General features: G+C 50.8%; 1 protein-coding gene across 3 annotated transcripts in view; it reads left to right on the top strand.

The window, feature by feature from the left end:
- Positions 1–25,810, top strand: part of VCL (vinculin) — a 136,056-nt gene extending 110,246 nt beyond the window's left edge. For 2 of the 3 annotated variants that reach the window (XM_055131511.1, XM_055131510.1), the window contains exons 11-21: positions 510–700; positions 2,533–2,732; positions 3,534–3,662; positions 9,243–9,392; positions 12,439–12,547; positions 13,625–13,927; positions 14,959–15,083; positions 16,399–16,584; positions 20,769–20,972; positions 21,291–21,395; positions 23,791–25,808. In XM_055131511.1, the coding sequence (XP_054987486.1) occupies positions 510–700; positions 2,533–2,732; positions 3,534–3,662; positions 9,243–9,392; positions 12,439–12,547; positions 13,625–13,927; positions 14,959–15,083; positions 16,399–16,584; positions 20,769–20,972; positions 21,291–21,395; positions 23,791–23,937 (1,849 nt within the window). In that variant the 3' untranslated portion in view covers positions 23,938–25,808. Of the gene's footprint in view, positions 1–509; positions 701–2,532; positions 2,733–3,533; positions 3,663–9,242; positions 9,393–12,438; positions 12,548–13,624; positions 13,928–14,958; positions 15,084–16,398; positions 16,585–18,736; positions 18,941–20,768; positions 20,973–21,290; positions 21,396–23,790 lie in introns of all 3 variants that reach the window. The other variant, XM_055131512.1, reaches the window with a different exon arrangement.
- Positions 25,811–27,362: the final 1,552 nt, after the last annotated feature.

The raw sequence follows: 27,362 nt of genomic DNA, 5'->3' as shown, positions 1-27,362 counted from the left end.
AAGACAGTCAGGCATGGGGCAAGAGACTCTGCATTGCTCTCTTCTGGGAGCTTGGTGTTATAGTCTCTGGATGTTGGCCGTTGGTGGGATTACACGGTGCTGATATCTTATAGGATTGTTGAAAGGGTTAAATAATTTTAGAGTGTTTGCTCTAATACTTAAACAGAGTGGGAGGGGGGTCAAAAGATCATACTACTAGTTAGGTTCTATAATGACTTCAACCAACAGACACTTCAGGCTCCACAGAAAGTGTTTTCAGAGACAGCGGGCTGAGGGTCAGCTGAATTATGATAGGTGAGCTGAGCTTTCCAAGTAGCTAACCTATATTAATCCCAACTCGTATCTGAATTTTTATATTACTTATTTCTTTTTTTCCGTGTTCTATGGAGAATCCACCATCTTTTAAAAGAAGATAATAATCATTGGCCACTGACTCTCTCATTGGCCTTTGTATAATCATCTCATTCTAAGTAGCGTCTATGTGTGACAGAGCCTGTTCTTCTCCCCAGGGGGAAAGGAGATTCCCCAGAGGCCCGAGCACTGGCCAAACAGGTGGCCACTGCCTTGCAGAACCTGCAGAGCAAAGCCAACAGGGCCGTGGCCAACAGCAGGCCCACCAAGGCTGCAGTCCATCTTGAGGGCAAGATTGAGCAAGCACATCGGTGGATCGATAACCCCACAGTGGATGACCGGGGAGTTGGTAAGGCCATCAGTGGACTTGAAGGTCCCATGAAATTGATGTCCGTGAAAATTAGCAAGAAATTGGTGGAGCTGTAGCATCCGTCATTAGGGTATGGTATTGGGAGGTGGATTGTTTCTTGAGTCGCAGGTCCATAGGCCATTGTGTACCGTGACTCCTTCTCCATGTGTGACCAACTACATTTTGGTGATTTAATCAAGATGTATTTACAGAGCACATTATTTTGCAAATAAGAAAAGTCCTTAGGTGGGAGTTGAAACTTGAGCTAATTATTTTCAATCTATGCAGACTTCTATTCTCCTGTTCTGCTTCCAGTCTGTTCCATTCAATTACCAATTACTGTAGGACAGAAATTACATAAGTAAATACAGTTTGGGAAAATAGATGAAAGGCATTACCTACCAAGATTATTTTTAGTTGTACCAGAGTGAATAAAGTAGAATGTTGATTTGGGGAAGAGTGTGAGAATAAGTCTAAAATGTTCATTCCAGGGCTTGAGAGATAGTATAGTGGGTAGGGCTCTTGCCTTGATGTATCTGACCCAGGTTTGATCTCTGGTGCCACATGTGGTCCCCCAGGTCCTGCCAGGAATGGTCCCTGAGTGCAAAGCCAAGAGTAAGCCCTGAGCACTGCCAGGTGTGACACAGAAACCCTAAATAAATAAATGAGTGAATAAAAATATTCATTCTCTTTGCCTCATATGTGGCTTACTGGAATATATTCAAGAAATAATTAAGATTTCCTAAGCAGTCATATTACATATGACTATATATTAAAGTGTTAATATTTAGGGCCTGTAGCTGTAGCACAGTGGGTAGGGCATTTGCCTTGCACGTGGCCAACCTGGGTTCGATTCCCGGCATCCCATCTGGTCCCCTGAGTACTGCCAGGAGTAATTCCTGAGTGCAGAGCCAGGAGTAATTTTTCACTAATATTTAATGATGCAAAATATGTGCATTAAATAGAAGACAAGATGGGCTGGAGCAATAGTACAGCAGGTAAAGTACTTGCCTTGCTTGCAACTGACCCAGGTTCAATTCCTAACATCCTATGTGATCCCCTGAGCACTGCCAGCAGTGATTCCTGGTGCAGAGCTCAAGCATTGCTGAGTGTCGCTGAGCACAGAGCATTGCTGGGTGTGGCCTAAAAGCAAAGCAAAACGAAAATAAATAGTAAGAATAAAAGTTGATTTATTATATGATCACAATTTTGTGAGAGAAAAATTACATGTCTCAGAGCATGTGATACATTAAAATAGAAGGAAATGTTCAGATCTATCATTCTCCAAGTGATGAGATGATGAGTGGTTTATCCTTATTTATACATTTATATATTTTTTTCTTTTGTTAGGGCAACCTTCCCACTAAGAGCCATTTTTTTCTTTTAAATTGAATCACCTAGAGACACACAGTTACAAAGCTGTTCATGATCAGGTTTCAGTGATACAGTAGGTGCACATGTCCCTCCTTCCGCCCCCACTCCAGGTGTGCATCTATGGCAGACACTTCCCCTCTCTCTGTCTGGTGGCACTATTGTTTTTGTTTCTTTTGGGGCCATGGCTGTCCACCTTCTCAGGCCTTTCTCCTGGCTCTGTGTTCAGTGCTCACTCCTGGCAGTGCTCAGAGGACTGTAAGTGGTGTCAGGGATAAAGCTTGGGTTCTCCTCCAAGGCCTCCTCTTAACCCCTGTACTGTCCAGCTCCTAAGCAGTGTACTTTTTCCCCTTTAAATGAATAGTACATGGTAAAGGAAGCTATAAAAAACACTTGACCACAACATGCCTTAGCCGTATTCTTCAGATCTGTCTTGAGTTCGGTGGTATTTTCTTCTTCAGGTCAGGCTGCCATCCGGGGGCTTGTGGCTGAAGGGCATCGGCTGGCTAATGTCATGATGGGACCTTATCGCCAAGATCTTCTTGCAAAGTGTGACCGAGTGGATCAGCTGACAGCTCAGCTGGCCGATCTGGCTGCCAGAGGGGAAGGGGAGAGCCCCCAGGCCAGAGCACTGGCGTCTCAGCTTCAGGACTCCCTGAAGGTAGAACCAACTCCCTCCCCCTCCCTCTCTCTGTCCTTCCTTCTGATCCTTCTTCTCTCCTCCCCTCTCCCCTCCCCCCTCTTTCTCTCTTTCTCTCTTTCCCTCCTCCCCACCTTCCCTCCCTCCCTCCCTCCCTCCCTCCCTCCCTCCCTCCCTCCCTCTCTCCCTTCCTTCCTTCCTTCCTTCCTTCTTCCCTTCCTCCCTCCCTCCCTCCCTACCTCCCTCCCTCCCTCCCTCCCTCCCTCCTTCCTTCCTTCCTTCCTTCCTTCCTTCCTTCCTTCCTTCCTTCCTTCCTTCCTTCCTTCTTCCCTCCCTCCTTCCCTCCCTCCCTCCTTCCTTTCTTCCTTCCTTCCTTCCTTCCTTCCTTCCTTCCTTCCTTCCTTCCTTCCTTCCTTCCTTCCTTCCTTCTTCCCTCCCTCCCTCCCTCCCTCCCTCCCTCCTTCCTTCCTTCCTTCCTTCCTTCTTCCCTCCCTCCTTCCCTCCCTCCCTTCCTTCCTTCCTTCAGTATCATTTCTTTGAAGGCATTGAGCACTGAGACAGGAAGTACAAGTTCTTGGTTGAGTGAGTGGTCTCTAGGCAGTTGTGGGTCATGCTTTGCCTCTGCTGCTCAGCTGCTCAGTAGATGCTAATCTCCTGGCATGCAGCAGTCTCTCCCCATCCCTGTTCTGTGCTAGTCCAGGGCTTTTTCAATAGTTGATAGTCGGTAAAACTCTCTTGAATGTCAGAGTGAATGGAAAGGATACATAGGGAGATGTATTGGGAATGTTTCTAAAATTGACCCTTATAAACAATGTTTTCAAGGACCTGAAAGCCCAGATGCAGGAGGCCATGACCCAGGAGGTGTCAGATGTCTTCAGTGATACCACAACTCCCATCAAGCTGCTGGCAGTGGCGGCCACTGCCCCTCCCGATGCTCCCAACAGGGAAGAGGTGGGTGTATGCGGCCACACATGCACACACGCGGCATGTGCGAAGATACAGTTCGGACATACATGTGCATGAATCAGTTTATCAGGCAGAATGCGATGGCAGTAGGGCCCGAAGGAATCTGTCACAAGCAGTAGAAAACCGGATCATCACAAAGAAAACAAGGAGGTTTTGTTTTTGCCACACAAGAAGAAATGTGGAGTCAGGGCCCTGGGCACTCTGGCACAGCCTGGTCACGAGGGCAGGCGTCTCTCAGCCTTTCTCACGGGTGGCGGCCCTCAAAATGAGCTGTCGGGCTGGTTAGTGCTGCTGGTGGGAAGGGTGCTTGGTGGTGGTGGGGGGGCAGATTTATAAGGCTTGTTGATTTCCATGATAGAAACCCCTTTGGGGGGGGCACACACTCTCAGTAATGCTCAGGGTTGCTCCTGGCTCTGCACCCAGGGATCACTCCTGGCGGTGCTTGGTACCATATGGGATGCGGGGATCAGCCACGGGTCATCGGTGTGCAAAGCAAACCCCTCCCATTGTGCTGTCGCTCCGGCCCCCCCTGCCTGCTTTTCCTTTGACTGCTCCACGGTGACATCACTGAAAGCCAAGCTGGGCTCCGGGGGCTGCTTGCGAGAGCCCCCAGCACAGCGTCCGGGCTGCTTTCCACGCCGCGGTCCTTCCCACCCTTCCAGCCTCGTCTGCATTCAGGCCTAGGTTGTCTAGTTTGACCTGGTTTCTGTTTGTTTTGTTCTTGCCACTTAGTGATGAGAATCTCGGCTTGAATCTCTGATCTCATAACTCCCTTCTCCTCCCTGATCTCGGCCCCTGTTTCTCACGTTAGCTGGTCGCCCCATTCTTCATCGGCAGGACTGTTGCTCTCTTGGTTGATGTGCCAGTCCCACCCCGTACCTGCTGTCCTTTTTAGCTGGCTAAGCTTGGCTTGCTGCCCTTGTTACCTCATCAGAAAGGATTGAGTGAGCATCTACACTCTCCTCAAGCCTTGGGGCAGATGCTAAAGATTTAGACATGAATAAAACATATGTTTGCATTGAAGAAGCCTCACCTGGGGCCAGAAGCATTGTACAGCACGTAGGGTGCTTGCCTTGAATGTGGCTGACCCTAGTTCGATCCCCAGCATCTTGTATGGTTCCCCCAGATATGAAACCAAGATAAAAAAATATTTAAAAAGTGAAAAAATAGGGGCTGGAGCGATAGCACAGTGGGTAAGGTGTTTGCCTTGCACGCAGCCGACCCGGGTTTGATTCCCAGCATCCCATATGGTCCCCTGAGCACCACCAGGGGTAATTCCTGAGTGCAGAGCCAGGAGTAACCCCTGTGCATTGCCAGGTGTGACCCAAAGAGCAAAAAAAAAAAAAAGTGAAAAAATAGAAAGCCCACATGTGTGTGTTGGAAAGACTAGAGCAGACATTAACAGTCGGGTGCTCTGGATGCAGATCTCAGTACTGATACTGTGGCACCCAGAGGAAAGGCACAGGGCCTGTCCGGGAGGGCAAGGATGGTTAGGAGTCGGGGTGGGAGATGGTACAGCAAGCAAGGGACTTGCCTTCTACACAGCCAGCCTGGGTCCTCAGCACTGGCTATGGTCCCTTGAGCCCCATCATGAGTGAGCACAGAGACAGGAGTAAGTTCTGAGCAGCCCTGCCCCCACCTCCAGAAAAAGAATAGTTAGGAATTCACTCAGAATGAATAAGGGGATGGTAACTAGTTAGAAATAGAAAGAACAAGGACATTGAGAGACAAAGGAGTGGGTATGCAAAGAATGAAGCAATTCAGTATTGCCGGGGCATAGATTGAAAGGCAACAAATTCGGGAGAAAGAGAGAGAATTAGAAACTAGGTCTTAGAACTTGGCTAACTCTGGGTGGAAGGGAAGGCCAGCAGTCGGGTTGCAGCGGGACAAAGATCCGGGTCAGATTTGTGTTCTGTTTTACTGGTGACCTCATGACCCGTTCCAAGAAAACCAGCTAAGACTTTGCAGACATAACCAGCTGCAGAGGGCATGAGTTGGAGTTAAAGCATCGATAGCCTGAATGGAAAATGGGAAGGTTTTAAGGAGTTTTTGTGAGATCAAGTTAGGTTGCCTTTGTGCCTTTGTCTCTGGTTGGTGTTGGATGGTAAGAGAAGGGCGTAGTCATGGTGACTCACAGGTTACCAGATGAGGGCTTGGGGTTTGTGAGGTGTCTGGGTAGGGCACTGGAGAGTAGGAACTGTCCGTCTGAAATCAGAGAAGATGGGCAGAAAAAGAATTAGCAAATCTTGCCAGCCTGGGAAGCCCAGGAACTGTGTGCTTGGTCATTATAGCCAGAGAAAGGAAAAGGCGTCACAAACAAATAAAACCAGAGGGGCTGGAGCGATAGCACAGCGGGTAGGGCATTAGGTAAATGCATGCGGCCGACCCAGGTTCGATTCCCAGCACCCCATATGGTCCCCTGAGCACTGCCAGGAGTAATTCCTGAGTGCAGAGCCAGGAGTAACCCCTGTGCACTGCTGGGTGTGACCCAAAAAGAAAAAAAAAAAAACAAAAAGAAACCCCCCAAAAAACCAAACAAATAAAACCAGAGCATCCACTGATGAGAATAACAGACCTCCTGTTCGCAAACGCAAGGAGCAGACCTTCACCCGCCAGTTTCCACTGTCGGGGGCGCCTCATCTTAATCCCTTCCTGTGAGCTGCCAATATGAGTGAAGATGGAAAAACGAATAGCAGCGGTCCTAGAGCCTTTGGCTCAGAGTGTGATGGAAGTCTAGTCAGTGAGGTCACCACAGTTTCCTGGAGTGACCAGAGTAATGTAGAGTTTGAGGCAGGTGCCTTGCACAGCTGTCCCTGTTTTGATGCTGGGCACTCCAGGGCACAGCCCGGAACCCCCTGAGCTCTGTGGGGTAGCCTGAATAACTCTCAGCTCAGAAGGGCCCATTGAATTGCAGTTAAGAATTGCTGGGAGGGGGGCCTGGAGTGATAGCACAGCGGGTAGGGCATCTGCCTTGCACGCGGCCGACCCGGGTTCGATTCCCAGCATCCCGTATGGTCCCCTGAGCACAGCCAGGGGTAATTCCTGAGTGCAGAGCCAGGAGTGACCCGTGAGCATCGCTGGGTGTGACCCAAAAAGCAAAAAAAAAAAAAAAATTGCTGGGAGGGGGGCCTGGAGCGATAGCACAGTGAGTAGGGCGTTTGCCTTGCACATGGCCGACCCAGGTTCGATTCCCAGCATCCCATATGGTCCCCCGAGCACTGCCAGGAGTAATTCCTGAGTGCATGAGCCAGGAGTGAACTCTGTGCATCGCCGGGTGTGACCCCAAAAGGGAAAAAAAATTGCTGCCAAGGGTCTCCCAGTCTGCTAAGACCTGCTTGGGAGACTCTCTGCCCCCCTCGCCCCCAAAGGAAAAAAAAAAGACACCAAAATGTTTGGAGGATATATTTTATTTATTTTAGTTTTGGCCACACCTGACAGTACTGGGCGGCTTGCACTGCACCTGGCTCTGTGCTGAGGGGGATTCTCCTGCGGTACTAGGGATTGAATCCAGGGCTCCCACATGCCAGGGATGCACTAGCCCTTTGCGCTGTTGCCCTGAAGTACAGCAGCCTCTGGAGGATGTTCAGGGAAGCCTTTACCGTTGCTGATTCAGCACCACCCCAAGCCAGGCATGGTTTTAAGAGCCAGGCCAGAATAATGACAAAACGAGTCCCTAGTGAGGCTTTTATGTGAATGTGAAGGAGACAGATGAAAAATGAGACCATTACTTTAAATGCTGATAAATATGGAGGAGAGAAGAGGGATGCATGATTAGGAAGTCCTGGGGTGAGGGTGAGGTTGCCTCCAGGGTGACAGCCTGGAAGTGATGTTTCATTAGAAAGGTGAGAGTGACACGTTCCGGGGAAAGGTCAACTCAGAGAAGCGATCACCAACTACATTGTAGTCGAAGGCCATGTGGGGGAAGGGAGTTGCGGGCTGAATGAGGGCTAGAGACTGAGCACAGTGGCCACTCAACACCTTTATTGCAAACCACAACAGCTAATTAGAGAGAGAAAACAGAAGGGAATGCCTTGCCACAGTGGCAGGGTGGGGTGGGGGGGAGATGGGATTGGGGAGGGTGGGAGGGACACTGGGTTTACGGGTGGTGGAGAATGTGCACTGGTGAAGGGATGGGTTCCCAAACTTTGTATGAGGGAAGTATAAGCACAAAAGTGTATAAATCTGTAACTGTACCCTCACGGTGATTCTCTAATTAAAAATAAATAAATTAAAAAAAAAAAAAGAATCAAGACAAAGAAAACCTTCCCAAAAAGTCTATGTGACATGAAACTGCTCAACTACGTTTGAGCTATTTTTATAATCAACTTATTAAACTTTAATAAATATCAAAAAAAAAAAAAAAAGAAAGGTGAGAGTGAGTCACGCTTGGAGGCACCAAGCAATGGTTGTCGACCTTTTCATAGTAGCACGGATCTGCTGATGGACTCCAGCGCCACCTCTGTGGGGGCTGAGCAGAGGCCTGCGGGGGCCAGGGTAGGTCACAGGTCAGGAGCACAGTGCGGGGTCAGTGAAGGAAGGGAGCGGGAGAGGACAGTGACGGTGCAGGGCCAGAGTGGACAGGGCCCGCTGCCGCACCAGGAGACCTGGAGGGATTGTCTGCGGGGGCCAGAGTTGGGCGGGTAAGCCCAGGGGGAGGCAAAGGGGAGGATTCTGGTTGGCTGTTCCGGCAGGCCCTGTCTGTGGTTCAGACGGGACCGAGTGCTGTATCTCTCGCTTTCACAGCGTTGTGTCCAGTGTTGCTACCAGTCATCTGGCTGGAGAGCTCTGGTCCTGCAGTCTAAGGTGAAAGCCACCCTCGCGGTCTGTGAGCTTGCCTCATGTCCACCCTGAAGGAAAAGTTCCCCTTTAAAAATGATGTTTGGTCACTTGGAGTGACAGAAATCAGCCGTCCTCCTCTCTGGATCGGGCTAGCATTTGGTGACCCACTCTGATTTCCACGACACTAACGCTAGGGGCAGGTGGGAGTGTTGAGCCCCCAGGTGGCTGGAGCTCGCTTAGGATGTTCTTGGCTTTTCATGTATTTACCTGCATTGGCTCCTGGACTGGCTGGTGTAGACTCCTCAAACCAGAGCACCAGACTGCAGGCGTGGGTGTTACTGGGGTCTTCATAGTTTATGATCTTGACAACCAAATGTTGGGGGCCGGAGATAGGCCATTTGCCTTGCATGTGGCTGACTTGGAATTTATCCCCAGCAATCCCGCCAGGGGTGATTCCAAAGCCCAGAGCCAGGAGTGAGCCCTGAGCATCGCCAAGTGTGGCTCCAAGCCCAAACCCAAACCAGTCCCAGACCAAACCAGACCAGACCAGCAGACCTTGAGACCCCACTGACATTCAAGGCTGTGTGAGCGAGACGCTTCCTTGGGCCTCTGAGGAGATGCAGTGGGGTCAAGGCGTGCAGTGGGACTGTGCACCTAGGACCTGATGTCAGTTCTAAAGTCTCTGCTTGTGCATGGCTGCCTGTGCTAAAAAAAGACTGTTTTCTTAGATCGCCTGACTTGCTTCATTGGAATGAGTTTTCTCCGTGTCTTTGTTTTTTCCTTAAGGTATTCGATGAAAGGGCAGTTAACTTCGAGAACCACTCAGGCCGGCTTGGTGCCACAGCAGAGAAGGCAGCCGCTGTCGGGACAGCAAACAAATCGACGGTGGAAGGTATCCAGGCATCGGTGAAGACCGCCCGGGAACTCACTCCTCAGGTGGGTCGTGCCTCGGTCTTCCTCGCTCCAGTGTTCATTGATCAGTGTGTAGCAAAGAGAGATACTTATGCGGGCCAGAGGTAGCACAGGAATTGAGGCACTTGCCTGGCTTGAGGCAGACCCCAGTTCAATCCTTGGTACTGCCTCTGGTCCCCTGTTTACCACTAGGATGACCCTGAGCACAGAGCCAGGAGTCAACCTTGAGTACCATCAGGGGTGCCTCCTCCAAAACAAATAGAAAACTTACAAAACAGTTGCTCCACATTTTTTAATACTTATCCCACAGACCGTTAAAGAATACACATGGTGGGGCTGAGTCGTAGTAAAGCAGGTGGAGCTTGCCTTGGACAAGCTGGCACCTGGACGAGGTTTGTTTAGACTCCTGAATTTGAACATCAGCCTATGGGCATGGAGATTATTGGGGTTTTCACATTTTATGATCTTGTTGGACGTTAGGGACCAGAGTGATAGTAAGCATAGTACAGTGGGTAGGGTAGAAGCCTTGCATCTGGTGCCGATCCAGGTTTGATCCCTGGCACTGCATGTGGTCCCCTGATTAACCCATATTCGGTCCCTGGCATTTCTGACATGGCCCCCCAAGCCCCTCCAGGAGTGACCCCTGAACACTGAGCCAGGAATAATGCCCCGAGCACAGCCTGGTGTAGCTCCAAGCCCCAAATGAATAAAAAATTTAAAATACTCATAATGTCAGACTTAATTTTATGTCATTTGCATTTTTTTTATAAAGACCATACATTAGGTTTTATTCCTCTCCCCCCCATTCCCCTCCCCCAGTGCCAAGAATTGAATCCGGGTTTTATACGTGAAAGGCGGGAGCTCTGAGCCACTTTCCGGGTTGAAAGTAGCAAATACTAATGAAGCATCCCCTTCCCCATTACATACTAAATAATCCTGAGCACAGTTTATTTTGAAATTAGAGTTTGTGCCTTTCTCTACGTCTCTTTGGGTGAGTGCATTTTCAAAAATTCATTTATGTCCATAACTGATCCTTCTCTTTGAATTTAATTATAAAACCAAACTCTAGCTTGTATGATGTGGACAGTATAACGGAAAAGTGAGAACCAAAAGAAACAAATGGGACAGAAATGAAAGTTCTAATAAATGATGGATATTCTTGTTTTGTGGGGATGGGAGATGACGCCTAAGTGGGGGTACACTCCAGCAAGGGTCATCCAGGTCAAGGACCTGAGGATGCGGTGCTGGGGATTCCCCGGGCCAGGAATCCAAGTGGGGTTGGAATCATGTAAGACATGGGCCCTAACCCCTGTACCCTCTTCCTGGTCCCTATTCTGGGCATTCTTAAAAATATCATCAGCTCAGGGGCTGGAGTGATAGCACAGCGGTTAGGATGTTTGCCTTGCATGCGGCTGACCTGGGTTTGATTCCCAGCATCCCATATGGTCTCCCAGCACCGCCAGGGGTAATTCCTGAGTGCAGAGCCAGGAGTGACCCCTGTGCACTGCTGGGTATGACCCAAAAAGCAAAAAAAAAAAAAAAAAAATCATCATCAGCTCAGTATCATCGAGTATGATGGAGTGTGATGTTTGCATGCTGTTAGTCTAATCAAATTTAATGAATCATTCCTTTTTTTTTTACATGCACTTACTCAGCAGATATTGGATGCCTGTAAGGCATTAGAATCAAGCTAATGATCTAATAATTTAGTGAGGACTTGTGAAGAAAGATGGGAAGTAAGATCTCTTAATGTCTCAACTTTTGCCCGGGTGGTATGTTAATGCATTAGATCCTCTTGAAAAAATCACATGTGTTCACTTAGAGAAAACCTTTCACAGGGACCTGGCCTGAGTTCAGTTCCCAGCATGGCCGGTGCCACGGCACTGTCAGCACTGCAGATGTGACCCCTCTAAAACAGAAAACAAAAATAGATTCACTTATTTTAAACTTCTAGAAAACATGAAGTTTTTCTTTTAAGAACTTATATTTAAAAAATGGGATTTGAGGGGGCAGAGAGTTAGTATAGCAGGTCAGGGCTTGCCTTCCCCGTGGGAGAACCTTGTTTGATCCCCCGGCATCCCGTATTATCCCCTAAACACTGCCAGAATTGGTTGCCAAGTGCAGAGCCAGGAGTAGCCCCCAGGCTGTGTGGCTTCCAAACAAACAAAATATGAAACATCAAACATGTTGGAAGTTTCTTATAAAACATTTTCTAAAGAAGAAAAACAGAAAACTTATGACATCAACTGTGAAAAGGCCAAGAACTTTAGAAATTGATTTGGATCTTCCCCAAAAGCAGTAATATTAATAGACGCCCTTAAGGGGCCTGGAAGGATCACAGTGGGTAAGGGGCTTGCCTTGCATACTGCTGACCCAGGTTTGATCCCTCACACCCCAGATGGCCCCCCAAGCCTGCCAAGAATGGCCATTAAGCACAGGGCCAGGGATAAGCCCTGAGCACCACTGGGTCAGACCCCAAACCAAAACCAACCAACCAAATTAAAAAAGAAAACAAAACCAAAACAGCACAGCAATAAAACTAGGAGCTTTTAAGTAAGTCATCTAAATTTTGAGTCTTGATTTTGTATCTATCAAGTGGAGAAATTATATCCTATCTCTCCTTCTGGTTTTTGTAAGGAGTTGATAAGACACTAAATGTGAAAGCACTCTGTGGATGCTGTAAATGTTTTTGTTTTTTTTTTTTTAAGAAAAATACTTGTTACTTTTCAATAACATTTGTTCTTTTTTCATGGTGCTTTTTACGATGGACTTAACACCCAGGTCTTAAATCTTTGTCAGCTTCTATATACTCCCAGTACCAAGCAGACACCCATTGACTTTGCTCCTTTCGTAACGTCTTACAATCCATCAGTGACTGTAAAACTATTTTTGCTAGGGCTCAGTGGATGAGAATGCAGTCATTGCTTTCTGGCTGAAGAGGCCTGCCCATTTTGGCATTAGAGTGGCTTTAGAGTGCCACCTACGGGGAGAGAAGAGGAAGCGCCCCTTGAAGACTTGGATTTCCGTGGGGGGGTGCTCTGGTGTTTAAAGGTTGTTCTGTCACCGCCAGGTCGTCTCAGCTGCCCGGATCTTACTTAGGAACCCTGGAAACCAAGCTGCTTATGAACACTTTGAGACCATGAAAAACCAGTGGATTGATAATGTGGAGAAGATGACAGGTGAGTCAGTGTGTGCGCAGCGTTCTCCCCGTATTCCCGAGGAGCCAGCTGGGGCACCCCGGTGGCCTTGGAGATGGGCTGTCACGTGCTTGCCGGTGTTCTTGGCCCTGATGGCAGCCGCCGAGCAGAGGCGGCTCCCTCTTCAAGCCTGGCAACTTTGTCTGAAGAGAGACTCTCGAGTCGCCCTCCCAGTGTGATGTTTATTGTCCCAGCCCCTATCTCCTCCGTGAATGGTGCCTTTGCTCCCGCTGCGCCCCGAGTTTGGTTTCAGAGGCGGGAGGCTGTGTCCCTGGACACAGTGAGTGGCCCTGTCGCTTTCACCGGCTTCACATTTCAGGGAGCCACAATAGCTCCCATTTAATCCAGCTTGTCTCAGAGGCTCCTCCAGTTTATCAACTACGTAGTTTGGGGGAAGAAAGAGGAAAGGAAAGAAAAAAGAGAGAGTGAGAGGCACAGCCACGCACAGCCCCGAGTCTGTCTGAGCGAGTGCGGGGGCACCAGGGAATCTTCCTTCCCTGCGGAGGGAGGAGAGGAGCGGCGGGAAGGATGAGTGTGGGGGCGCATCAGCTTCCCTGCCCAGCCTTGGCCGGGTCCGAGGCAGCCAGAGATGAAAGTGGAGCTTGCGAGGTGTCTGAAGACGACAGGTAACAGGAACAGGAACAGGCTGCCAGGCCATCGAGATCCTTCTCGTGGCTCATCTTGGGCACTGTCGGCTGCCAACAAGCAGCAGACGGCCGGGGAGTGTGAAAATGTCCCTCACCGAGGGTATGGCAGCAGCGCGGTGGAAGTTTCCCACGCAGGCCTTGTCGCCTCTGCTTGTTGCGTTCCTGCCGGTCTGTGGGAGAGACGAGAAAGCCAGGGGCCACCGTCGGGATGGGTGCTGGGTCTGTGCGGCCTCGCCTCGTTGTGTGCCGCTGATTTTCACCTGCAGCCTTTGATTCTAGAAGAGGACCCGGGGCTGGAGAGGGGCCTCTGGGTATTGGACCTGCTCGTGAGCACCGTGAGTGGACTCGAGGTTTTGGAGACTGTGTGCACCTGAAACTAGTGGCTAAGTTCCATTCTGTCTTCCCCTGACAGGGTTGGTGGACGAAGCCATCGATACCAAGTCTCTGTTGGATGCTTCCGAAGAAGCGATTAAGAAGGACCTGGACAAGTGTAAAGTGGCCATGGCTAACATTCAGCCGCAGATGCTGGTCGCGGGGGCAACCAGCATCGCTCGCAGGGCCAACCGGATCCTGCTGGTGGCTAAGCGGGAAGTGGAGAACTCGGAGGACCCCAAGTTCCGGGAGGCCGTGAAGGCCGCCTCGGACGAGCTGAGTAAAACCATCTCACCAATGGTGATGGATGCCAAGGCCGTGGCGGGCAACATCTCTGACCCGGGTAAGCAGAGGCACAGGCCGCTCCTCCCGAGAGCTTAATTCAGGAAGCTGATGGGGGCTGGGGGGCGGGTACGGCGCTCCCCACCACTGCTGCGTATGAAGTCCGGGTGCCCAAAAAAGGCAGATACTGACTCGAGTATGCTGGGTCTCTTCTCTCTCAAAAGCAATTGACTAGATCTTTCAAGGTGGCTAGAAATCAGTCCTCTGGGGCCTCCTTCACGCTGCCCACACGCTCCTGACCCTGCGTAGTCATCATTTTAGACATTTTCAAAAACATTTGATAACGATTTTGCCAACTGTTTGGCTTATGTAACTGCCATAACTCCTGCTTTCCTTCAGATGCTTTTTTTCTCGCTTCAGTATGCTCTATTTCTGTCCGCTCTGGGGGGGTCACATTGACCTACAATGTCTTAAGTGACTCTGCGTCTTTCACCAAACATCTGAATTTTTATGAGCTAAATTTTGATCAGGTTTCCTGTGTGACTAAAGCTCTTCCCTTTTCCTGGAAACCCGTGGGGGTTCTCCTGGCCTGGAGCAGCCACTGCCTCTAACCCTGCCTGCCCGGGGCCTCTTGTCTCTGTGGAAGGGGCTACCCTGGGCGGCCCTGGCCTGGGCACAGTCCTGCTCGAGTCCTTGTTTCCAGCACTAAGGACAGGCTGGTATCTGGCCGCAGGGGTGAAGATGCAGAATGGCTGTGGAGCAGGGGAGTAGGGAGAAAGGGGACCTCTTATCCCTACCCCAGAACCCACATTGCCCTGTTCTGAGCTGGGAAGACCCGTGTCTCACTGCTTCATCCTAAGAGAAGTGGTGAGCACCCCTAGCTCGGAGCTCCCCACCAGCCTGTGGGCCACACGTTGGTGTTTGAGCAGGCGGAAGGTGGCCTGGGTGCCACGGGGCCACGGCAAGGACACGACTGACCTCACAGGGCCGCAGGAGAGGCCCCGACCGCCCGGGCTTGCTGGTGGCTCCGAACCAGCTTTTGTTCATCAAAACCAGTCCTGAGCAGGGGCTGAAAGGGCGTCTCGTGTTCAGGTCTGCAGAAGAGCTTCCTGGACTCAGGATACCGGATCCTGGGAGCAGTCGCCAAGGTCCGAGAAGCCTTCCAGCCTCAGGAGCCTGACTTTCCCCCGCCGCCGCCAGACCTCGACCAGCTCCGCGTAAGTCAGAAGGAGGTGCGGGAGGGACGGGGAGGTGGCCCGTGCCTTCCCTTGGGAGCCCTGGGCCACTTCAGGGTTTGGACATGCAGGCAGACACACCCCTGATCTAGCAGGGTCCTGGCATCGTACCCCGGCATGGGGGTGCTGGGTGAGGGGGCGGGGGTGGATGGTGGTCAATTCTGTGTGTGTGGGGAGCAGTGAGGGGCAGATTTAGGGTGCCTGGATGTGGTGTGGGCTGGGTGGTGAGACAGTGGCGAGGCTTGAGATAATAGTCTGCACGGATGGTTGAAACTGGGGGCTGGAGCCGCAGGACAGTGGGGAGGGTGCTGGCCTCACACAGTGACCTGGGCTGGATCCCCAGCACCCTGTATGGTCCCCTGAGCTCACCAGGAGTGATTCCTGAGCACCAAGATAAGAGTAAACCCTGAGCGTCTCGGGGTGTGGCCCAACAAACAGAGCAAAACAAACAAAAAAGAAAGAAACTGAGTTAGAATCTGTTACAGGTTCTTTCATTTCTTGACTTTTTTGGGGTTATGTAACAGAAGTAATGTAATCATTTTAAGTTCATTTATCCCCTGCCCAACTATGTCTTAAAACCTTTAATTTAAAGTATTGGCATTTATTCCTTCCTAGCTAAGTAGCTTCAGCAGATACAGAGACAAACCAAGAGTCAGATAGCACGAGTCCTTTGCAGCCCTTTACTCTAGTAGTAGTATAAGCTGGGAACAGCTTGTAAAGGTGATAATTCTGTTTACTTGCCTTGATTCCCTGTATTCAAGTCAGTAAAAGATGAAGTGTCTGAGTTACTGGAGGACAGAATTGGGTCCTTGTGCCCAGCTGGTAGGCCCAGTGCTCCCCGAGTCCACAGCTCAGCTTCCTCTATGGTTGGTGGTCACAGAGGACCCTGGCAGGGCACTGTGAGAGCAGAGCCCACCCAGGGAAGGTCCCTGAGATCTCTGATCTTGCTCTCCCACCTTGGCAGTGACCTCCACAGCTGCCCGTCTGCTATGTCAGGGTAGAGCTGAGAGAGCCCGTAAGTATTGTTGGGGCTCTTGGTCTCGGGTACTGGGATTTGACCTACACGGTAGCTGCTGAGCTTTTTGGCAGGAAAAGGAAGAGAAGGTGCTTCTGGTTCCGCTGGGAGCTGTGGTCCTGGTACTTGATGGAGTGACCACTGTGGGTTGCCTTCAGGAATCACTCCTGGCATTCATTGCTCACATGGGATACCAGGGATCGAACCGGGATCGGCCACATGCAAGGCAAACACCCTAACCACTGGACCACCATTCCGGCCCTCATATTGGTTCCTTTTCAGCTGGCAGATGAACTTGCTCCTCCCAAACCACCTCTGCCTGAGGGTGAAGTTCCTCCGCCCAGACCCCCGCCACCCGAGGAGAAGGACGAGGAATTCCCCGAGCAGAAAGCCGGGGAGGTGATTAACCAGCCCATGATGATGGCTGCCAGGCAGCTCCATGACGAAGCCCGAAAATGGTCCAGCAAGGTGCGTAATGAAGCTTTGCCCATGGAGCGAGGAGGAAGAGGCTGTCGGGGGCGCGTCTGTTCTCTGCTGGGCTCCTGTTGCCAGGAGCACGATCCTCTTCTTGGGGTGTCAGGAGGTGACTCCGGGCTTCCTGCTTTCTCCTGTTGGCAGCCAAAGCGAGATATTGGAGCGTCATCCTTCCTGGCCCTGCACGATGTCTGTCAGAAACTGCTTTTCTTTTCTGGGACCGCGGAAGGTTTTGGTGGCTCTCTTGCTAATGCCGGGTCCCTGTTCCTGTCTTCCCTGGGCCCGCTGCAGCTGCCCGTCTGTGTCCTCATGGAGGCAGCTAGATAGATGAAGTGTCTTGGAAACCGGATGCTTCGTCCACTCCCCAGAATCAGTGCACCCCTCACCCAGGACAGGTGCGGCAGGAAGTGGAAGTAGGAAAGCACATGGGGAAATGCGTGTCTGCCATGGTCCTGGCCTGTGGGGCAGTTTCGCCTTTTTGGGGGCTATTTTTTAGTTTTTGTTTGTGGGCCACACCCTGTGTTGCTCAGGGGTTACTCCTGGCTCTGCACTCCTGGTGGGGCTCGTGGGTTTGTATGGGATGCCGGGGATCGAACCTCCCCACTATGCCCATGGCTGTTGCTCTTCTCACGGCCCCTCCTCCTGCCCACACCTAGACCTACAGGTTTCTTAGGCAGAAACAGTCCCCATGGTTTTTCTGAGCTCTTAGCGGGGAGGGTGGGTTCTAAGAAGGCATGGTGACCTCGCTGCTGTCTCCCTGCGCCATGGGATTATTTGTGACATCGACCCCCCAGCTGGAGCACGTGCACCCCTCAACCGTGAGGGGCACGAAGCAAAGATGGCGTCACTCAAAAGCCTTCTGGGGGAGTTTGGGCTTGGGGGCCACACCTGACAGTGCTCTTCCTGGCAGGGGCTAGTCCTGGCTCTGTGCTCAGGATCACTCCTGGAAGTGCTCAGGGTTCGACCCCGAGCTGACCACATGTATGCTCTCTCTTCCCCTTACTCAGAGATTTTAGAGGAAGTCAAAGTTTCATCACAGTGAATCTAGTATACTGTGCCGTGGAACACAGATTAGGCAGGAATTGGAAAGATAAAGAGGATGCTTTCGGGGCCGACAGCCCTGGTCTGTGTTTGTCCCAGCTCTGTTCTCTGTGCCAGCATCCTCAGGTTTGGCTGTGGTCAGTGCTTGGGGCCCGGCGGGCAGAGGCAGGCCTGTGTCTGGTGTTTGTGGAGCTGTTGCTGTGTATCCTTAGAAACTTTGGGACTCTGAATCTGGTTCACCCTCTGTGAGCTGGGGTGAGTTCCGTTGGGCTCAGGGGAAAGGTTGGGAGGGTACTGGCTCCCCGCATGGGCCCTGACTCCTTCACCTTCACTTTTTGGAGACCAGTTTCTTGCATTTTCATATTCCTAATAGAATTCGACAGAAGGGCCCCTACTGTATCATTTTTATCTCTGGGACTCTGAGTGCCTGAAGGAAATGGCTGCCTGTGGCCGGCGGCTGCTGGTCCAAGTGCCTTCCTGTGAGCAGAAAGATTGAGAACAGCGTCCGGATAAGCCAGCGGGAACGAGCCAACGCTCTATTCTGGTTTTGGAGAATTTTGTTTTGTTTTGGGTTGTACCAGCCATGCTCAGGGGTTACTCCTGGAGGTGGTCAGGCGACCATATGGGATGCTGGGGATTGAACCCGCATCTGCCATGTGCAAGGCAAGTGCCCTACCCGCTGTGCTATTGCCCCGCCCCTGTCCACTATTCTGTTCAAAGCACCGTTGGTGACTGTTTACCCCCTAGATTCCTTTTAAGGTTGTCGGCTACTATCGTTTGGTCATTTGGCTCTGCCATGCGGACTGCTTTTGTAAGTTTATCTTGAGTAATGTGTGGGAAATGAATGCCGTTTGCTTTTGCTCTTTGCCATCGGAGTGAGTATCTTTCCTTCACTCTGGTCAGGGTGGCCTGGGCTGCCGCCTGGACCGAGGATGCCCGTCTCCTCCCCCTGTAGCCTCGCAGGCTTTGGGTCCTCAGGATCCCTGAGAGGTTCTTTCCTGTTCCAGGCAGCTTCGGTTGCTAAACCAGTTGAAGCTCAACCTCCCAACTTCTGCTGCTCTTACTAACACTGTTCCATTTCTTATCCTTCCCGCCATCTCCCAAGCCGGGTAATGCAGCCTCCGAGGTGGGTATAGGCAGCGTGCCAGAGTCAGACGCGGCTGATGCTGTTGGGTTCCTTGTCCCCCCTGACATGGAAGATGATTACGAACCTGAGCTGCTGGTAATGCCATCCAATCAGCCGGTCAACCTGCCCATTCTGGCCGCGGCTCAGTCATTGCACCGGGAAGCCACCAAGTGGTCTAGTAAGGTATTGACTAGCACCCCAGTGGGGCGGCTTCAAATGCATCCGGCCCTGTGCAGCGTGACACATTGCATCACTCATGATCTGTGCAGGCCCTGTGAGTCTGAGGGCGGGCTGTCTGTCTGCACCTGTGGGCAGGACTGGCTTCACGAATCCCAGGTCTGCGAATGCCAGATGAATCGAATTGCCTTTGCGCTGGGGGTGGGTGTGTGACTGAAGAGAGATGGGGTCACTTCGGAAGGATTCTTTGCCTCCCAACCTGGGGCCGTTGTCAGAACTTGAAGCTGTCATTAAAGCTGTGGAGGTGTCGCTCAATGACCTCCAGGTCAGGAGGCGCCTTTGTTGTCCCTTGGCCTGACCACTGAGCTGGGCCTGCCCGCTGCTTCCCTGCTGACGTCTCACTGCGGGTGCAGGCAGCATTGATGAGGGCGCGGGGCAGCTGGGTTTCTGCCAAAGACCTGCTTGCTGCCCTCACTTGGCTGTGTGGCAGATGCTGGCCGTGACGGTGCCCACCGGGCAGGGGGCTTCACTGCTTGTCTCGGGGATTCTCGTGGGAAGGGGTGGTCGTGAGGAGAGTGCTCGGGGCCTGGGTGACTGAAGCAAAGCTGGTTCGAGGAGGGGGCTTGAGGTCGGTCACGCTGTGCCCGTGGAAGGTGGCATGAGGGAAGGCGCTGCAGCCCGGGAATGACTAACCCTGGCACCCACTGTCTCCTAACCACGGTTATCACGTCCTGGAATGATCCCAGTTCTGGAAGGGGTGGGCCCAGACGGCCGTGCTGGCCCTTCACCGTCCTCGGAATCCCCGATTTCTCTCTGGTCTCGGTACTGCCTCCCCTTGGAAACCACCCACCACTTCTTGCTGCCCGTGGGCGCCGCAGTGCCCTGCAGGGGCAGCTCAGCTCACTGCGCCCTGCAGAACGAAGAGCGCGAGGGAAGCAGAGCTGCCTGCCCTTTGAATTGAATTCTGGAGTTTGCTTCTTTTTGGTGATCAGCTGGGGAAAGAGCCTTTAGGGCCATACTGTCAGTTCCCTTCTTAGGATGCAGGGGGAAGGTTTTTACGCCCATCTACACTAAATTGTTATTAGTCCTAGTGGGCGGTTCTTTTTAGATTGGACCCCTCTGAGTTTTCTTTTCCTGATGCCTTTTCCTGGCTTCTTAGCCGGAGATTTCTTTCACTGAAGCATTTGGCTAAGGAAGCTAAAGAATCAATTCTTGTTTTTTTTTTTTCTTAATGTGAAAAGCTGGTAAAACAACATTCTGTTAGACTAACAAGGCCAACAAGAGGCAGTCATGGAGAGAGGGCGGCCATCTAGGTCTGGACATGTCAATCTTTTTCTCACCTTGGCTGATACAAGTTACTCAGGTTTGCATTCTAGCAGTCTTTGGCTGCTATTTGGAATGGGGCTAAGAATGAGGAGGATACTTTCAGCACCTGGACAGGTGCCTCTGTATTCCCCCCTCAGGCCAGCTCTGCTGCTTCCCCCCTAGAGAAAGGAAAATGCCTCTTTCACCAGTGTCTTGGGTTTGTCCTCCTTTTCCTGACACGATTACCCCGGAGATGCTGACTCGTACCCAGGGCTGTGCCTGGGATGCCCATGCGGCCCTTCCAGACTGATCTCCAGGTCTTCCTTTTCTGCAGCCGAGTGACTGAATGCTCTTGCCGTGGCAGGACATACCACGGCTTCTTCTCCTTGTTTCTCCTGAGCCAGAATGTGGCAGAGAGTAGTCCTTTGTCCTCTTCTCTCCTTTCCGGAGGGCTGTGGAGCAGCTGCCTCGCCTGCTCTGTTTCTCCTTCTGCGGCCAGAGCTCACCCCTTCTCTGCACTTCTCTCTAGGGCAATGACATCATTGCAGCAGCCAAGCGCATGGCTCTACTGATGGCTGAGATGTCTCGACTGGTAAGAGGGGGCAGCGGCACCAAGCGGGCACTGATCCAGTGTGCCAAGGACATCGCCAAAGCCTCAGATGAGGTGACTCGGTTGGCCAAAGAAGTTGCCAAGCAGTGCACGGATAAGCGGATTAGAACCAACCTCTTGCAGGTAAGTATTCAGGAAAATGTGTGTGTATGAGAGAGAGAGGAGAGAGAGAGAGAGTGGGAGGCAGGGAGGGAAACAGGATAGGAAACCCTGGGTGCAGATGAAGAGGCACTTCAGGGAGATTGGGAATAGCCGAGAGGGGAAACTTCTTTGTGTATTTGGGAGACAGGTTCCAGAGCATGTATTAGCTCATGGAGTGCAAGGATTTAAATGCTGGCGTGAATAAATGGTGCCTCTGTGTGCCCTGGGAGGGAAGTCCTGCTCTCGGGAGCTCCTGGGCAGAGAAACAGAAACAGTGATCTAAACGTTTTTCCTCTTTAGGTGTGTGAGCGAATCCCCACCATCAGCACCCAGCTTAAAATCCTGTCGACAGTGAAGGCCACCATGCTGGGCCGGACCAACATCAGTGACGAGGAGTCCGAGCAGGTAGGTGCTGCTGGTCTTGGGGACCCTGCAGAGCCGGAGTTTTCCCGGGGAACCGGGTGTCTTCTGCGCACTGGCGGGCCGCTGTGGGGCGGTGCATAGACTTGGGAGGGGAAGAAACAGCTTGCATGACTTTCATTGTTTCGTAGACAGGACATGGAGGGCCAGGGCATCCAGGATACTCTCTCTCTCCCACCCCAGCTCTGGGTATTTTTTCTTTCCTACTTGGAATATTTTTCTCTCTTGGGGCCAAGAGCACTTTTTACTCTCTTCCGCAGATATCTTTTTGGCAGCAGAGAATTTCTGCCTCCTGATGCTGTCACACGAGTTCCTCAGGGAAGATAAGAGCAGGGAACTTTCCGGGACTTGAGTCTGAGGCTGAAACGAGACCACAAATGAGAGATGCTTCTCTTTGGGTTTCTTCAGTAAAGACTCAAAATGAGCATCATAAGCAGCTGCTCAAAATGATATTCATGTTGGTCCCTTCGCAAACATTTCTTAGAATTGTCGTTCCTTTCCTCCTGGCAGGCTGGAGTGATAGCACAGCAGTAGGGCATTCACCTTACACGTGGCCAACTCGGGTTCGATTCCTCTGCCCCTCTCAGACAGCCTGAGAGTATCCTGTCTGCATGGCAGAGCCTGGCAAGCTCCCTGTGGTGTATTCTATATGCCAAAAACAGTAACAAATCTCAAAATGGAGATGTTACTGGTGCCCGCTCGAGCAAATCGATGAGCAATGGGATGACAGTGATTCCTCCTGGCAATATGGACTCAGGTTTCTTTCAGCAAACCCTCATGGGAGCATCCTTTTTCCTAATTTCCATCCTAGGAGGCTCTGCTGAACAAGAATCTGGGTTTCTTCTCATTGGTAGGGATGCTAGCATACCTGTTGAGCTGCTCACATACAGCTTTTCATACACGAGGTATGGATGAGGCAGTGGATTAGATGTTAAAAATTTAGTTTCTGGGGGCTGGAGCGATAGCACAGGGGGTAGGGCGTTTGCCTTGCCTGCAGCCGACCCGGATTCGATTCCCAGCGTTCCATATGGTCCTCTGAGCACTGCCAGGAGTAATTCCTAAGTGTGGAGCCAGGAGTAACCCCTGTGCATAGCCGGGTGTGACCCAAAAAGAAAAAAAAAACTTAGTTTCTGCTCTTGGGGGAAAGACCATTTCTAACCTCCACTCCGGGACATGAGGGCAGGGGGCACATTTAAGGAGACACAGAGATTGTTCTTGGAGGGAATGTGCTGATTCACTACCTGGTTCTAATCCTTCCTCAAACCACGAAAAATGGATTTTTTTCCCCCTCTTACTTGCATGTACATTGGGCAGAGGTTGGGGCACTAGAAGCCCTTTTCTGTCATGTTCTTTCTTCTGCCCCAAGTGCAGAGGAAAAAACAGGAAAGGAGAAATAAGGGTTTTAAACCTTATCATTTCAACAGTCAGCTGACAAAAAATGCATCTCAGGAATATCTATTATATTTCATTAAACATTTTACACAGCTGATGGTGGATTAATTCCTGGTACTAAATATGGTCCCTTGGGCCCCAATCTGAGCACAGAGCCAGGAGTACGGGTGTATAGTCTCAATAAAAACAAAAACAAAGAATCAAACAAATGGAAGAAGGTAGAAATTGACAGTGTGGTAGAATGGGGAAAAAAGAATTGCAAGTTAGAAGTTTTCCGTGGTAGAATGATCCAGTTCTATTGGTGTGCTCAGCTATTTACTAACATTTTCATGAAATTATAAGTGGTTTATTTGATTAGTTTTTGGAATCATTATTATGAAATACCTATGTGCCTAACTTTGCGACTCAGCAGCAAACAAATCTGAGAAAAATCTCTCTCCTCCTGGGATTTAGACTTCAAGTCAAATCAGATAAACAGACTGAGGAGACAGTTAAGTGGACTGAAGCGGTAGCACTTTAGCACAGCATCACAGACCGTTCAGGCCCCCATACCGCTGGGTAAAAAAGGTCAACATGCAGATCGCTCAGAGGGTTAATGACCCCCAAGTAAAACGCCAGGGGTAGCCCGTTTCCTGAGCATTGCTGGCTGTGACCCAAACACCAGGATGTAAATAACTAAACATCTGGTACATTACTCAGTGCTGATGGTGAGGGGTGAGCCACGGAATAACTGGGAGAAAGAGGTCCTAGACAGAGGGGACGGCAAGAGCCCGGGGCTTGTCTGTCGGCCAGGAGGGACGAGTCTGTGCTCAGCAGAGGGTCAGCCACACCTGCACATGGGCAGTCGACCACACAGCCAGCGATGATGCCACTGGGGAGTCTGACCCCCCGAGATAAAGCAGCGGTAGGGGGTGGCAGGTCCAGGGAGGGTGACGTCCAGCAGCAGGGCCCGGGGTGTGGGTAACAGAGTGTTCCCCTTTCCTCACAGGCCACAGAGATGCTGGTTCACAATGCCCAGAACCTCATGCAGTCTGTGAAGGAGACCGTTCGTGAAGCAGAAGCAGCTTCAATCAAAATCCGAACAGATGCTGGGTTCACACTGCGCTGGGTTCGGAAGACTCCCTGGTACCAATAAGCACCACTCGTGCTCGAACCGAGCTGGCCCAGAACCCCACTAAACAGAATGAAATGCCCCGAGGCCTGGAGCCACCTAGAATTGCGGGGGGCTCGACAAACCCCATTCTGACTTGATCTAACAGAAAGGAAAGGGGCTTCTTCACGCTAGAAAACATTTATTCTCTTGTCATGGACCCTCACAGCGTCTCTGCATAAGCCTGTTTTCTCACGCACACTGCCTTGGTGGCGGCGCGGTCTCGCCCGTGGACTCGCATGAGCTCCGAGCCCCGGTGACACTAGCCACTGCTCTGCTCCTTCCCTCACCCACCTGTCCAGCCAGACTCGAGGATCTGGGGCGCGGCCACGCAGCTCAGAGGAAGTCACTGGGCCTCCACAGTTGTTCGGGGCTTTCATGTTGCTGCTGCCGCCGCTGCCAGCCTTTCCCGGCCGTGCCACTGAGGCTCCTCTCGGAAGAGCTTTGCTTGCTCCGGAAAAGGTGGTCTCTGGACCCTCCTCCCCCCCCCCCCAACTGGGGCCTACTGCCCACCGCAGTCCTCCCACCGTACCAACCAGTACCAACCAGACTTGCTCTCGGCGGAGTGGGGCATAATCACGGGAGTCTTCCCTGTGACCCTGAGCAGCATCTGTGCTAGGGTCGCTGCGCACCCCTATCTGGCCCGGCCCCTCCACCCCCAGGCAGCCACCCCCAGGGTCGCTCTGCGTGCTGGTGCTCTCTGCTGAGGCGGCCGCCGGGTGCCTCACTACCCGCAGAGGCCTGTGCTGAGGCCTTATCACTCACTCTTAGTTTGTGTTGTTCTTTCGGAGCTGAAATGCTGCGTTTAATTTTTAACCAAATCGTGTCTTGTAGCTTTTGTAGACTCCCTGCTTCCCCATGTTTGTTCAGCTGTCCTTGTGAGACATCTGTTTGACCCCTGGGAAATTTCAGTCCTGAAAATTGGTGCTTGCTTACCCCCAAGTATTGAATGAACAGCTGAGGGCGACCCTTCCCAAGGACACTCCTGACCTAAGTGGGAGCACCGCGCAGACTGGAGTTTGTGGGAAGCAACCCCCATTCCTGCCTCCCCCAGCCCACCTCCCGCCTCGCCTCCCTCTGACGGTGCGAGAGAATTAGGCGTATTTTTAATCATTACCACACTATGTTCCTATTAACAAAAAGCAGTTTTTCCAACTCTTTTGTACTTTTCACTGCTGTAAGCATTCCCCAGCACAGGAAACCATTTCTTCCCAAAGCCAGAAGCGGATGAATAAAGAACCCTTGCCCGAATGTCTCCCTCTCCAACACACAACATGTAAAACACTTGTCTTAAGTTGGTACTGTACTCTCAGGCTTTTTTTTATTCCCTTTGACCTGATGAAGATTACTTTCAAGGCCCTCAGCATATTTTAGAGTTGCTTACCTGATAAAATGCAATATTAATGCCTTTAAAGTAAGAATCTATGCCAAAGATCATCTTTTATTTTACTAAAGATTAGTTAGAAGAAATAAGAAAAATCATGTTGCTCTCCAAGTTCTACCAGTGTATCAAGACACTGGTTGATACTTCATGCCGATGCACTTTTCTCTAAAATCAGTGCTCAAGGCATAGTAAAGCAAATTGGTGGGTGGAGTTGGGCGTGGGGGGAACCATTGAACATTGCCACTAAAAAACACCACCAAACTACATTTATATCCTAGTATTTGTTATACGGAAATATTTTCTGCCTCTTCTGTTCTGTTTAAAACTAAATAAAGTGCATTTGTATAAATAATGTCTTAAATGGTTGATGTTATTGTTGTAAGAATTCTTAAGATCATGTTTCTTCTGTGTTTTAAGATTAACCATTAAAACTAATTTGCAAGATATGGAAACTAAAGATCCAAATTGTATTTAATCCAAATGTGGTAGCATGTGTTTTATTATATTTTAAGAAGTGCGGTGTGTGTGTGTGTGTGTGTGTGTGTGTGTGTGTGTGTGTGTGTGTGTGTGAGCGTGTGAGCGTGCAGATTCTGTTTCTTTGATATGGAATAGAACTTGGGCATCACTATTTTTGCCTGACACCCTAGTCAGAGGGGTAGTATCACAGGACGAGAGCTGCTCAGTGCTTTAACTTTATTTTTCTGGTTTTGGCCACAGCTGGCTGTGCTCAGAGTTTACTCTTGTTGGGCTCAGGGCACCATGTGGAGTGCTGGGGCTCGAACCCAGGTCTGTGGCATGCTGTGCAAGTGTTCTACCTGCTGTACTATATGGATGGCCCCATCACTGCTTTAATTTTTTTTTTCTTTTTGGGTCACACCAGGCTCTGCACAGGGGTTACTCCTGGCTCTGCACTCAGGAATTATCCCTGGCGGTGCTCAGGGGACCATATGGGATGCTGGGAATCGAACCCAGGTCGGCCGCGTGCAGGGCAAACGCCCTACCCGCTGTGCTATGGCTCCAGCCCCCTCACTGCTTTAATTTTAAAAGTTGCTGACTAGGGAATCAGATTCCAGCCTGCTTGGGCTAAAGGGAAATGCTCAAGACACCGACTTAGCTCAATAATACCTGGAAATTGTTCACGGTTTTATTTCTTCCACTTCTGTAGTTACTGGTGCTATCTTGCTGCTACTTCACAGTTGAGTTTTCTTAAATCAGAAGACTCTTAAGGCCCCATCTTTTAAGGATCCTTCGGAAACATCTCTAAGAATCTCACTATTTTTTTTTTTTTTAACTAAAATGTGATTCCTGGGCTGGAGAGATAGTACAGCAAGTAGGGCTTCTGCCTTGCATGCAGCTGACCTGGGTTTGATCCCCAGCATCCCATATAGTCCCTCAAGTACCGCTAGGAGTAATTTCCAGGTACAGAACCAGGAGTAATCCTTGAGTACGCTGGTGTGGCCCCATAAAGCGAAAGAAAATGGGATTTCTTTTTAAGTTTTTGGGCCACACGTAGTAAGACTCAGGGATTACTCCTAGTTCTGTGCTCAGGAATTACATCTGGTGGTGGGGGGACTATATGGGATGCTGGGGATTGAACCTCAAGCCAGCTGCATGCAAGGCAAGTGCCTTAATGATGTCTTTCTAGTCCTGTTTGTGATTAAAAAAAAAAAATAAAGAGCATTCACTCCATTTGCTCTAAGTATTTAGAAAGCAGGGGGGTCAGGCCATAGCTCCAGGTGGGGCACAGGCGCAGCATGTTCGAGGGCCTGAGTGACGGCTGGCACTGATACCCCTCCTGCCCACACTGCAATGGGCCCTCAGAGCTTAGCTGGGTCGTCCCTATTAAAAAAAAAAATTTGGAAAATGGGGCAAGTCTGGGATCAGCTGTAATTATGTGCTTAAAAAGTGGTTCAGTAATACTAAGTGTTCATAGGAAGTGGTAGTAGGGAGATAACCTTGCCTGTGGCCAGAGTGAAATTGAGAGCAAGTGTCCCCAGCTGTTCACACAGTGAGCTCATGTGAGCAG

Source organism: Sorex araneus, chromosome 3 (assembly GCF_027595985.1).
Source record: "Sorex araneus isolate mSorAra2 chromosome 3, mSorAra2.pri, whole genome shotgun sequence".
NCBI classification, from domain to species: domain Eukaryota; kingdom Metazoa; phylum Chordata; class Mammalia; order Eulipotyphla; family Soricidae; genus Sorex; species Sorex araneus.
The sequence above is the reverse complement of the archived record's forward strand: the minus strand, read 5'-3'. Positions and strand labels throughout refer to the sequence as shown.